The sequence below is a fragment of the Musa acuminata genome, chromosome BXJ3-4 (genome assembly GCF_036884655.1).
Source record: "Musa acuminata AAA Group cultivar baxijiao chromosome BXJ3-4, Cavendish_Baxijiao_AAA, whole genome shotgun sequence".
NCBI lineage: Eukaryota > Viridiplantae > Streptophyta > Magnoliopsida > Zingiberales > Musaceae > Musa > Musa acuminata.
Genome location: NC_088352.1, coordinates 7,627,379 through 7,639,789, shown reverse-complemented (window position 1 = coordinate 7,639,789; position 12,411 = coordinate 7,627,379). Strand labels below are relative to the sequence as shown.

Here is a 12,411-nt window from a genome sequence, read left to right as displayed (position 1 = left end):
TATGGCGTATGTAAAAAATATATATCTTCAATATTAAGATTCTTTCATTTACATATATCTAAAAAAACTTGTTTAATTATGTATAATTGATATTAACTAATTTAAATTTAGAATTATATATATTTAAATAACTAAAAATTTTAATGATAATTAATCATGTTGATAAATATGTAAATAATTTTTTTGAAATTTTTCTATTTTTTCCCCCAAAAAGGTCTCTTGTTTTTATTTTATCCAATAATATAATTCTATAAATATCCTTTTCTTCTCTTTCTCATTTGTTGATTCTTCTTCCTCCTCCGTTCCTTGTCATTCCTCCTCGTCATCATTCTCATAAGAGAGAAAAGAAAATTGATAAATGAAATAATGAGCAATAAAGAAAAGTCACTGAACTAAAGATTGTCGAGCAAGACGGGATGAAGGTGACGAAGAAAGAAAGGAAAATAATATTTATGGGATTAAAAAATATATTGGACACTATCTAAAAAGACAAAAATATTAATCCCTTTATGAGAAAATATAAAAAAATATATATATAATAAAAAAAAATCTCTTATATTGAAAGGAAGATGGAATGTCCTAGTGGGTATAGGATGATCAGAATCCACATCACATCCCTGCAATTCAAGAGAAAATTATTTTTTTATTTCAATATAATAAAAAAATACAGTTATTTTTTCCTTTGCAAAATAAAAAAAAGAATCATGTAAATTCCTTTTTTTTATTCCTTTTTTTCCCCCCACAATATGATGCTGCAATGGGTTTTCTCGACAAACAAATAATTTGACATGTAGAATCATAACATAGCTGCTTTTAACGTGCCCCAAACTACTATGGTTAAAGAGCACGAGGAGCAAGAAAGCCACACTCTACCATCCTCATGCAGCTGCTTTCAGCTTCACCCCCCACACTCTTCCTTTCATGAAGAACATGAAACAAACATAACACGCCATAATTACGCTGATTAGCAACTTTCCGATCACTTCCTTGCAGCCTTTAACTCCTGTACCAATTTGGTCGCCGGCGGATGCAATATTGCCACACCCCCAAAATTTTCACCGGAGTATTTTTTGTACACGGCCTTCAACTTGCTCTCCGGCGCCGCCGCATGACAGTTCACCAGAATCTCCGTGCATTCCCTGCATCATCATCATCAGTTCATGCCCAGTTAGCTTTCCTGCAAGCCATCATCAATAATCACAATCTTAACAAGTCACATACAGCAGTTGCTGCTCCGAGAACCCTGTGTGGCGCTCAAGTGTGTCGGTCCAGAGAGGGCTCTTCCTTAGGGTGCACCGGGCTGCATAGACTGCGGAAGCAGCGACCATTGACGGCCGGTGCGTCACCATCGAGCACTGCATCATAGCCAACTCGGAGAAGAAGAAGACCATGTGTTCCATCTGCATTTTGATCACATCAAACTGCGTCATGAACTGTCTCTATGGGTATGTCCATCGTCGCCCCGCCTCGAAGTCTTACCTCGGTATCGCATGATGCAGCCTTCAGAAACCTCACGAGGAACACATAGGACGTCGGGACCGTCAAGTTCCACTCGAGCTTGTTCAGGATCCCCTTCTCCATTCCAAGGATCTGCTCTCTGGTGTAAGCCATGTTTGATATGCAGATGAAATCATCGACCTGCAACCAGATGATGCTGCCCGGTTCAGCGGAGAAGACCTCACCGTAACTTACACTTGCTCAAGCTTTACACACCTGAGGCGCCCAAATCTCCTCATACTTGCTGGCGATGAGCATGGCAGACACCCCAACAAGCTGGAATTCTCTCCTCAAGACCACGTCCATGGAGAGGTACCGATCGATGATGTATAACGTAAGGTACAGCGTCTCGGGCATCAGCTCGAATTTGTGGTGCACTTCTATCAGCCAGTCCGCTAGAATTGCTCTCATCTTCGCGTTGATCTCCACCTGGGAATCCATGTAGCCGCGTGGCCTGCCGTCGTGCTGCATCAGCAGTCGAAAGGAGCAACTTTAGCACCGATACTGAGAGACTCCTATGTGGCTTGAGGAACGCAGAGAGACACATACCTCAGCAGATCTATAGAACTTGTAGATGTCCTCTATGTAATCCACGACGGCCAACTGATCCTCGGCATCTGCAGCATCGATGTCGTCTACCAACTCCTTCGGCTTATCAACGATCCCACAAGCAACCTTAGATGAGACAATCAGAGTTATAGTGCACAGGTGAATTGTAGCAAGTGCATGTATGCAGTAGAGATGTTTGAGTTGGTCATATACTTTGCTTCGAGCCGTGAGCACGGATGTCAGTGTGGGAACCTTCTTTCTGGAAGATTTGCTGTGTGTTTGCTTTGGTTCCTCATTCTTTGCAGGACTCAACGCGACGATCTTCTCCTCCTTGTTTTTTATTGCGACTTTCTTAGCTGGTTTTCTACCAGCTCTACCGACTGCTGCGTCGGGTGGGATAGCTACAGGTATCTGCAATTGCAATGGCAGATGATCATCAGCAGATTGCTCGTTTGCACGTACAATTTGGGACCAAAGAGAAGATTTAAGAGAGTAGGGAACAGCAAGCATTTCTACCTTGTTAACAGCAGCTGCAGCTTGTGCTTTGGCCAGAAGTTGAGCACCGAAACTTCTAAGAAGATAAATCATAGATATAAGATAATTCTTACAACATATGGGGAAGGAAGATGAGCGATGGATTCAAAAGGAATGGGTAATGTCGATTGAAGCTACCTAGTGATGGGGCGATTTATATGGGGTTCCGGCTTCCTGATTCGATGAAAACATGGTAAGGTGTCATCAAAAGAATCGATGAAGCGCATGATTATACTATGAAGGCAATGCTTTGCTGCTCTCACCCCTCAACAGCTCGGACGGTAACCAGATTACCAATGTCTCCGAGCGCTCGGCGATTCTTCCCGTCTGCCACAGCGACGTTCTTCTGCTTTCCCGCCGGCGCCACCCCACCTAAACAATTGCACCATAAACAGAAGAAATGTTTAGTGCACATACGCATGTGGTCAAGAAACAGGACGGTACTCATTGAGATCAAGAAAGAAGAAGCTACCAACACAAGTAACTGCAAGTCATTCGGAAGAAAACCTCACGAAGAAAAAGGGGAAATCTTTCTCGCATGTTAACGACCAGAAATCAGCAAAAGACTACTGCAACGTGGGGCACAGGGAAATCATCTACAGACCTGAAAGCATCGAAAGGAACAAAAACCAAAGCAGGGGCGAGACAAGACCAAGAACCGAAACAACGAAAATTGGAATCTTTACGAGACACCCACGTATAATCCCGAGAGTGGAGAAAGAACATCGACGAACCAAGAAGGAACAGCAGACCAAAACAAGGAAGGGGAAGAAAAGAATCGAGAACAGGTTTCCGAAGTGGTCATCTTTACATCTCTGTTGCTGAGAAACCACAGCCTGAGGTCTCGAAGCCATGTCTTCTTCTTCCCCTGCTCCCCTGCTACGACGCCTCCGACTCCCCCTCCTTCCCAAGATTTCGGTGCGGGTCGGAAAAGGGGCGGCGAGGTTAAAAGGAGAGGAGGCATTGTTCCCAACGGTCGAATTTGTTTCTTCTCTCGAACACGCAACGGTCCGATCTCTGAGATCCTACGGCTGAGGACGCGCGTCGTCGTTCCAGAAGTAGCCGTTGGGTGACGTCGCCTAAATTGTGGGAGGCACAATGGTTTGGTCATAGGAAAAGACTAAAGGACCCCCTCGTTTATTATGGGAAGTAGTTTCCATCTATGATGACAAAAAAATAGAAATTAATTACCTATTTTCTTGTTAAATAATACCTGAAATTTCTATCCATGTTAAATAATTACCTATTTAACATGGAGTAGTTTCTATCCATGTTAAATAATACGTGAAATTTTTATTTTAAAAAAGATAAGTTGATTTTTCAGAAAATAATTTAAAATTTTAAAAATCCCTATATGTGTTTATACTTGAATGGAGTCAGAAAAAATAGAACGTATTAAAGTATTATATTTAATAATATAATAATAATATTATTCATATATATATATATATTAATATATTGTTTATCAGTCATGTAACTAGCATGATTATTTATCACTTTATATGGTAAATCATTAATCTAAGTTGTTAATACATCATTATAAAATACATTCTCTTCCTTGGGAGCTTGATTTATGAAGTTGTATTTGCTGAAAATTTAATCTTTTAATTTAATTATACTCTTTATGCCAATTAGTTGATCTTGGTGTGAGAATCCACATAAATTAGATGGTAAATACATTTGATGACAAAAAATCACCGACAATTAACTTCGTAAAAAATAAAAAAAAAACCTGAAAAGAAAAAGCGATGGAGACATAAAGAAACATTTTCATAAAAATGTATGGTAATAAAAATCGACGATGAATACATGCACATCAGTCGCTCTCATAACAGCGACAAACTTTGTTTCGGCACGAAACAACAGCATGATCCCAAGTACAAATTGCTAAGGGCACATAGAAATATCCACCCAATTACTTTGGATTATCCACACTTAACTCTTCGGATATTTGAGGATAATAATGCACTTAGTTATATATAAAGTTAGTTAATTTGTTTTCTTTTTCTTTTCGCATTTTTGTACTATGAAAAGAAAAATAATTAAAAGCCTTTAAAAGCACAAAGAAAATATATTTGGAAGATTCCCTACTGCTCCTTTCAAGACTAATTTTGGATCCACCTCATGGGAACAATTTAAGATCAAGCTATATTAATTAATTATTTATTTTCAGCTAATTTTCTAAAAAAAGGGGTTAAGGAAAATTACTTAAACCTCAAACCTATAAATACATTAATTAGTTTGCATGTCTAAATATAATATTTTTATTAATTTTAAATTAGTTTATTAATAAAAAAATTAAGTTGAGTATGTATTCTTTAAATTAATATTTTAGTAGGAGAATATATAAAAACATTTGGATTGTGTTACATAAAAGCGATAAATAATTTCCCTTTTTTTCTATATATTTTATTTAATGCCAAAAAAAAAAAACCCCTCAAATCAATTCCCTGCCGAATGAAAGCGTCTCCCTCGATCGGGAGAAGAGGGTTTTGAGCGTGCAAGAGAAACCAAGCAAGGCAGCGCCTCTCCTTTTCCAGAGAGAGAGAGAGAGCTAGGGTTGGGAGATCACCGGCGATGCCTTACCTGGTTCGGGACCGCCTCTTCTTCGGCGACATCACTGCCGCCGCCGAGGTGCTCAAGAACGGAAGCCCCGAGATCACCCACGTCCTGTCACTCCTCAGCTCCGCCTCTGTCTCCTTCTTCTCCGACTGGCGGTCCGAGATCTCCATCCCCACGGAGGAGATCAGGAAGGTGTTCGCCGGCGCCGATGGCTCCCCGAAGAAGTCGCTGGCGCCGGGGAAGCTGGTGTACTCTCTCGAGCGTGCCGGGCCGGAGTTGAAGCTGGTGAGGATGGCGGTGCCGTTGAGGGATACAGAAGACGAGAACCTGTTGGATCATCTGGATGTGTGCTTGGATTTCATTGATCAGGGCAGGAAGGAGGGGGGCGTGTTGGTGCATTGCTTCGCAGGAGTGTCGCGAAGGTATTTAGGTTTACTCTGGGTTTGCATCTCCCTCTAAAAGCTTTGATACTCTGTTCTCGTTGTTCATTCGTCATGCTTTCTCTGTCATCAAAAACGGAATCTTTGATATAATATACGTGGTTTGCCTCTTACTTGCAAGATATATATTTGGGAGTTTGGTTAATTGAGATTCTGGGATGTGTGATCTCTGTATAATTTATTGGTTGAGATTTATGTACCTGTCGATGAAATAAACGATACATAAGGCTGTATTAGTAAGACGAGATATATATACTTCTCCCGGCATCCTGAATCACTGAAACTGAGGCAAAATCCAGAAATGCCAGAGCTTGTCATTGTTGCTTCACCCTTATGACCCTGGCTGGTCTTTGGTGGTTAAAGTTTGTTAATTAATTTTATCATGCACTTTTAATCAAGTATTTAATAGTGTTACGATTTATCACTAGGTCCTTAGATCAATTATCATACAATTTACATTTATCAAAGGTTGAAAGTTTGGAACTCATCTAACATAAGGTTTTTTTTTTTCTAAGGTGTTTGGTAGCTTGACTGGTAGAGACTTTGGCGGATCATCATAGGTTCTTAGGATCAAAACCCATCTTCACTAATCCTTTACAAAAAAAAAAGAGAAAGAAGCAGTACCTAAATGCATGTTGTTATCTGCCAATTGCTATGACTTATATAATGACAAGCTAAGTTGCTGGGTAGGAAATTTTATACCATACAGGGTTATAACTTCAGGATTCAAGACCAGGTTATAGATCACTACTCTGCTGTATTGAATTGAGGTATTTTGTCCCTTTCTTTTTTTATTTTTTGGCTTTTGATGCATCCCTATATAACCTACCTCTTAATGTAACCTATCTTTTGGAATGAGTCGCATGAAAAAACCATATTGATTGGTTTGTTTATTAAGCCTTTGGCTGATAACTACATGTTGATCAGGATCGGGAATCTGACTCTTTTTGCAAGTGACATTCTCAAGATGGGGCAATATTAACTATTTACTGAATCAGCTGATGTTCTTTTCTGTACATTTTTGCTTCTCTAGCTTATCTTCCTTATGTGTTTTTTGTGGGTTTTGTTGCAGTGCTGCCGTAATAATTGCGTACCTAATGAGAACAGAACATAAATCTATGGAAGGTTTGGAGACTAATTTCTGTTCTTATATTTGTTGTCAAATGTAGACTATTGTCGAATCTATGTGGACAGACTGCAGCGACTACAGTCACACAGTCACACTTGCTAACAATGGTGAAATCTTAGAACTGTTATGCTAGTTTCTCTTTACTAATTGGTGTATGTGGTGTTTACATTTACAGATGCACTTGAGTCCTTGCGTGAAATCTGTGAGTCTGTCAGCCCAAATGATGGTTTCCTGGATCAGGTAGGTTAATTTTGGGTGCTGGTGTGCTCATGTGAAAAATAGTGTTATAAAAAAACCCTTGACTAAATTAATGTCTAATTCTTGCAGTTAAGTTTATTTGAAGAAATGGGTTTCAAAGTAGATACTGAAAACCCCATCTACAAGCGCTTCCGCTTAAAAGTATTAGGTGGGTTCTTAACTGTGGATTAATGTGCATTCTTTATATTCCAGAAGACCTATCTGTAACCAAGGATGCAATTTTTGTTTATCATGAATTGCATTATGATTCTATTCTCTTTTGTGCTGGGTCAAGTTCGGGCTAGACATCAGGTCCTTCTATGGTTGGTCTTAGGAGTCTTGTTAAGGAAAAGATTAGCAGTTAATTCTTTCATTATGAAAGCTGATGTGTGGGCAGGACTTTTTATCATGACTTTGTCTAAGGCTCCCAGTTGGGACAAAATCGATGATCAATTATTCTTCTACAACTGTCTGTTTGCTGGACTTGCAAGCATCAGCCATATGGATGATGAAGTCCAGATCGATCAGGAGGCCCTCCTGGTTACTTGCTCCAATAGAGAAGGTTACCAGATAAGGGAAGGCTCTAAGATTCTTGATTTAGTCATTTTTGGACCCCATTTTGGCTTTTGGCTGAAAGGAGACATAATCATTCAGTTGGATATACAGGAAGATGGAAAGATGTTATTACCTTTCTGGGGAGTCCTTTAAAACAAAACAGTGACTAGTTGCTATGGTACAGCTAAAGATTATCCAAACAGTTTAGATTTGACCAGATAATTGGGCTCTTGGATTAAGCATGCACACAGCTGAGGGAATGTATTTCTTTTCTTATTAGATTCCTTGTTTACTGTTCTTTTAAGTGAAAGGACTAACGGTCTTCAACTATTAATAGTGCTTATGTCTTGAGTTGACTAGAAGATATGAATCTACTGCTGAAGTTATGAATCTCTTCTCAGGCTGGTTGGCCTGATATTTCTTTCTCTCTAAATATCTGTCTCCTGTACCAGTTCCTCTTTCACCTACCTATCAACCTTGCTTTGTTTCACATCACACAAAGAGTTCCGTCACTTCACTTATTACAAGTGTTTGTTTTCAGGTCATTCATATAAACAGGGGGAGAAAATAGACAGTTCCATATTTGGTGCTGATCCTGGTTTGCCACTAGAGTCCAACTCTTCTGAGGAAGTCCGCAAGGGAAATCAACATACTACAGCTTACCGCTGCAAGAAATGCAGGAGAATTGTTGTATCGCAAGAGAATGTCGTTAGCCATGTGCCTGGTGAGAATGAGACGTTCTTTGATTGGCAAAAGCGAAAAATTGGTAATTGGTCTAATAGGTTTCAGGAGCAAGAATGTTCTTCCTTCTTTGTTGAACCCTTGAAGTGGATGGCTTCAGGTAATTCATTTGCTTCTTTGGAATTGCATTGTTCAGAGTTTTGCACTTAAGAATATTCAAGATCTTAATCGGCTATATCACATTGATATTTGTCAGCAGACAAACTACAATAAGGTTGAGTGCTATATAGTTGCTTGCACTTGGATCTTGTTGGAATGACTGCTTTTTTGAGTTTACCCAAGTCTCTATTTTTTTTTTTCTTTCCCCCTAAACCTCCAATATACTGGCAAATTAAACTTCTCCATGGATCTTATCATGTTGCAGTTGAAGATGGTGCGCTGGAAGGAAAACTCTCATGCATCAAATGTGATGCACGCCTTGGATACTTCAACTGGTCAGGCATTCAATGCAGCTGCGGCAGCTGGATCACTCCTGCCTTTCAGATTCACAAGAGCAAAGTTGATATTAGCATGGTGTAGCACATACCGGGAGTATCCAAGCAAATTTAAGCCATTCTCCTAGGTGTACCTATGCATATACGGGAAGAGCCTTGCTATCTAAAAGCCGAACGAGGCATACTCATCATGTTTGGAGTATATTACAGTCACTGGTCCTCGATTAACTGTGTTAGGTGGCTGTTTTGCTCGATTTGGTTTAAGCGGCAATTCCCCTGTTTGTTCCTGTAGTGACTGAACCGCACAATCGTTTTGCGGCTTGCAGTTTGCGTTCATGAGAGTTGGTTTTTGTTGATATGTTCAAAGAGTCCAGAACCTATGCCTGAGTTCAAGATTGTGCCTTTGTTTCTCACTGTATATTGGAGTCTATACAAATTAAGATTTGTATACATTTGTTCTTTTGGTGTTGGTAGTATTTTTCTCTAAACAATGTGCAGTACAACAGAGGATCTAAACTCGATCCCAATTTGTTGGACTTACCAAGGACTGTTGTCATCCTAGCTTACTCTCAGGGTTCAGCATCATTATCTTTCTTCCATGTTTGATTGCCACAATAGCCAGCTCTCCCACAACTGTGAAATCTAAAGGTGGAATCTACTTCAAAGACTGGGAATACAAAGAAATGCTGCTAAATTACTCATAGGAACGGCAGATTCAGCTTCCCCAGCTGAAAACCTTACAAAATGCCACAAAAGTTGAATGCTTGGGAGACGGCATTACGACTCTCTAACATCTTGTACTGAACCTTCTCTCTCAAGGGATTTCTCCAGTGGTTTCTGCTCCTCAGGATTGGATTCTGCAAGGCAGATCGTCTCGCGGTTGAGCCGCTTCTTGCCATGGATCGGAAAGCCGAAGAGCTTGACACCGCTGTCTGGCTCGGCGGTCGCCGGAAGAGGCTGGTTCTGATCGCAGGGCGGCAGCTCCACCAACCTGGCATGCCTTGGTTCAGGCGCGACTGGGGGGGCGACATGGTGTTGGATGAAGTAGATGATGTCGTTGTAGAGCTTCTTCATGCGGGTGAGTTCTGATAAGAGCAGAGAGTTCTTCTTCCTCAGCCTCTGGTTGTCCTCCGAAAGAGCCGAGAGGAAGTCGACGTCGCCACCCGGCACTGCCGAAGGTGGCTCAATCCAGGCGTGTTGGGGGTGGCAGTGGAAGAACTGAGGGACTTGAGAGGTCTTCCTTCTGTGTATCTCAGACAACAAATGCTTCTCTCCTCTCCTGAAGTACTCATTGGCAAACTCCCACCTATCCGCCGCGATCTTTCTGAAACCCTGCAGCAAATTAGAAGACCAAGCATGCGTCTAAGAAGAAAGGGATCTAGAGATCACCAAGTACCGCAACCCAGCACAGAGAAGAGGGAAAGGAAGCATCGAGGACGAAGAAGACGAGCATGCAGAGCTATGCATTGGAACCATACGTAAGTGTTGAGCTGTCTCACGAAGCTGGAGAAGTTGCTGTGCTTGAAATAGTTGGGCAGCAGATCCCTGGCGAACTCCGGTGGCCTCCATACCACGAAGGTGCCTTCGTCGCCACCCCAGGAGACGATTGGATCGGTGCAGGGATCGTCAACCAGCTGGTAAGTCTTGGTCAGGAAAGGCGCCGGCACTGGCTTTGCTGAATCCATTGAGACCACCATGTCTCCGCTGCTCTCCATTAAGAAAGCCTCACAGACAAACAACACCAACCTCTATCTCTCTCTCTCTCTCTCTCTCTCATGATTAAATATGCATCAGGTTTCTGTGTTTTTGTGTCCACAGGAATGTGTATTCTTCATTCAAATCTGGTGATACACAAGTATTCAGTTCCATCTTCTTTTATGAGCATCAGCTGGAACTTCTCTGGTATTACTCTTTTCCTATCACTGGGTATTACATTGTCCAATCAATAATTAACATGGCACTGTTCCATGGGAAATTGTGGCCTCTTTTAAAAGGTTTCTTCCCATGTAGCATAACCAGCTAAAGACATTTTTCTATTCTCTCTCTCTCTCTCTCTCTCTCTCTAGCTCTGCAATGCATACCAGTTTGTGACATCTCTCTCTCTAGCTCTGCAATGCATACCAGTTTGTGACATTCCTGCCCTTACTCTGACCCTATTTGCTAGCTACTACTTCTGCTGCTGAAGTTTGATTGATCTGATGACACCAATAGACCAAACTGCTTCTAGGCTTTGCAATGCAGTATATGCTGTTCTTCATTCCGTTGTACTCTCTCACTCTCTCTACTCTCTAATCTTCTGCAGTATCAAAGCAGGCCCGTGAGTTCAGATAGCACATGTAAAGGTGGCAAGCGGATGGAATAATAATGTAACTATGTATCCTCTGCAACATTGCTCATTTGGTGCAGCATCTTTTTCTACTTGCCTTTTTCTGTCATTTACATGAACGTGGGACTCGATGCAGCTCCTCCCAAACATATTATAAGCTTCAGAAATCAAAAGCAGACATTCCTAACCCTTTTCATTGATGATGAAGCTTGGGATCTGGGAGGCCATCACTGTAGACAACACATACATCTCTCCGGTGCATGCATCATCACTTCACCTCGCCGAGCTTTTATGTGGCGAAAGATGCGTCGGTGATGGTAGATGGAGAGCAGGGTATAAAAGGGAGAAAGAGAAGGATGTGCGAAGAAGGAACTGTTGCATACTGAGAACTGTTCTAAGAACTTGAAAATAATGGAAGATTCTATTCGGCATATGGCAACTGCAGCGCCTCACATGATCTTTCTCCATCCACATGTGACCCGCTGCTTGGGAGCCAGAGACTGCGTTTGACCATCCCAAAGAACTTCATAGTGTTTGACAGAGATTGCAGAGCTCAATGCCTTGTCTCATTTAGGCCCACAGCCTCTCTGCACCCTGCACAAATCTAAATGCATTCATGTGACCGAGGATAAGACAAAGATCACGCTAAAATGTTCATGTGACGAAGAAGTTGGATTTTGTGGAGAACAGTCGGGATAGCTCCGAAAGAGATCAAGCCATGGAAGGAAGGAGGCCATTAGACCAATTTGTCAGATCATAAAGGATCTTAGCCGCCTGAATCACCTTTAAGCCTGTGTGTGTGTGTGTGTGATGGTTGTGAAGGATTAATCCCAGATTTGAGTACACTTTTAGACATAAAACGGATGTTGATTGCTGCTTGTTCTGTTTTCTTATTCGTTTACAGTGCACCAACAAAAAGTAGCTGATTCGGCCCGCAGTTCATGGTGTGCCTGCTGATGAGCTTGATTTGAGCATGAAGGAAGTGCACAGACAAGTGCGAGGGAGGGAAGCTCATTTGATGCAAGAGGAGCGGCATGAAGGAAGGCTCTGCTTAGCTAAAGCAGAAAGCTCGTTTCTTTTACCTTACAGGAGCATTTTTGATACTGCAAAAAGGAGGAAAGACCATGGAAAGATGGGATGTTGGTAGACAAAGGAAGCTTTGCAGACAGCATATCATTCTTTGGTCACAGAACTAACCAGTGAGTGGAATCAGTAGGCCAGAGCATTAAGTGGCATCTGATTAAAGTGTGTGCACATAAAGGTGATGTAAAGAGGAATTACCCATCCCCTTCTGCTACCCCACACTCTCTCTCTCTCTCTCTCCCTCTCCCTCTCTATTTCTGACATAGCACACAAGCACATAAAGATGCTCAAAATCACAGACACAGTCTTGTACATGCAAAATAT

General features: G+C 41.4%; 3 protein-coding genes across 3 annotated transcripts; 1 reads left to right on the top strand and 2 right to left on the bottom strand.

Moving 5' to 3' along the window:
• Positions 1-664: 664 nt before the first annotated feature.
• Positions 665-3,484, bottom strand: LOC135586561 (G2/mitotic-specific cyclin S13-7-like). The gene is made up of 10 exons (XM_065145436.1): positions 3,392-3,484; positions 2,844-2,952; positions 2,719-2,754; positions 2,563-2,617; positions 2,260-2,457; positions 2,047-2,172; positions 1,714-1,962; positions 1,480-1,638; positions 1,222-1,400; positions 665-1,139 (listed from the first exon to the last, which is right to left on the bottom strand). Exons 1-10 carry the CDS (start codon positions 3,432-3,434, stop codon positions 980-982), a joined length of 1,314 nt encoding a protein of 437 aa, XP_065001508.1. The 5' UTR covers positions 3,435-3,484; the 3' UTR covers positions 665-979.
• Positions 3,485-5,019: 1,535 nt separating this feature from the next.
• LOC135634668 (uncharacterized) lies at positions 5,020-9,154 on the top strand. The gene is made up of 6 exons (XM_065145137.1): positions 5,020-5,564; positions 6,655-6,707; positions 6,887-6,951; positions 7,039-7,117; positions 8,045-8,344; positions 8,609-9,154. The coding sequence occupies exons 1-6, from the start codon at positions 5,158-5,160 to the stop codon at positions 8,761-8,763; spliced, it is 1,059 nt and encodes a 352-aa protein (XP_065001209.1). The 5' UTR covers positions 5,020-5,157; the 3' UTR covers positions 8,764-9,154.
• Positions 9,155-9,314: 160 nt separating this feature from the next.
• On the bottom strand, positions 9,315-10,517 carry LOC103981073 (heat stress transcription factor B-4b). The gene is made up of 2 exons (XM_009397663.3): positions 10,157-10,517; positions 9,315-10,010 (listed from the first exon to the last, which is right to left on the bottom strand). The coding sequence occupies exons 1-2, from the start codon at positions 10,391-10,393 to the stop codon at positions 9,456-9,458; spliced, it is 792 nt and encodes a 263-aa protein (XP_009395938.1). The 5' UTR covers positions 10,394-10,517; the 3' UTR covers positions 9,315-9,455.
• Between the last annotated feature and the right edge of the window lie 1,894 nt (positions 10,518-12,411).

What these genes read in the sequence shown, in the direction of transcription:
- LOC135586561 (XM_065145436.1), bottom strand. Translation starts at nt 3,434, where the DNA reads ATGGCTTCGAGACCTCAGGCTGTGGTTTCTCAGCAACAGAGAT. An exon ending in AGTTCTATAGATCTGCTGAG is followed by an intron (nt 1,963 to 2,046) that starts GTATGTGTCTCT and finishes CTGCTGATGCAG; the next exon opens with CACGACGGCAGGCCACGCGG. An exon ending in CTGCATCATGCGATACCGAG is followed by an intron (nt 1,401 to 1,479) that starts GTAAGACTTCGA and finishes ATCAAAATGCAG; the next exon opens with ATGGAACACATGGTCTTCTT.
- LOC135634668 (XM_065145137.1), top strand. Translation starts at nt 5,158, where the DNA reads ATGCCTTACCTGGTTCGGGACCGCCTCTTCTTCGGCGACATCACTGCC. An exon ending in AGAACATAAATCTATGGAAG is followed by an intron (nt 6,708 to 6,886) that starts GTTTGGAGACTA and finishes TTACATTTACAG; the next exon opens with ATGCACTTGAGTCCTTGCGT. An exon ending in ATGATGGTTTCCTGGATCAG is followed by an intron (nt 6,952 to 7,038) that starts GTAGGTTAATTT and finishes TAATTCTTGCAG; the next exon opens with TTAAGTTTATTTGAAGAAAT.
- LOC103981073 (XM_009397663.3), bottom strand. Translation starts at nt 10,393, where the DNA reads ATGGAGAGCAGCGGAGACATGGTGGTCTCAATGGATTCAGCAAAGCCA. An exon ending in TGAGACAGCTCAACACTTAC is followed by an intron (nt 10,011 to 10,156) that starts GTATGGTTCCAA and finishes AATTTGCTGCAG; the next exon opens with GGTTTCAGAAAGATCGCGGC.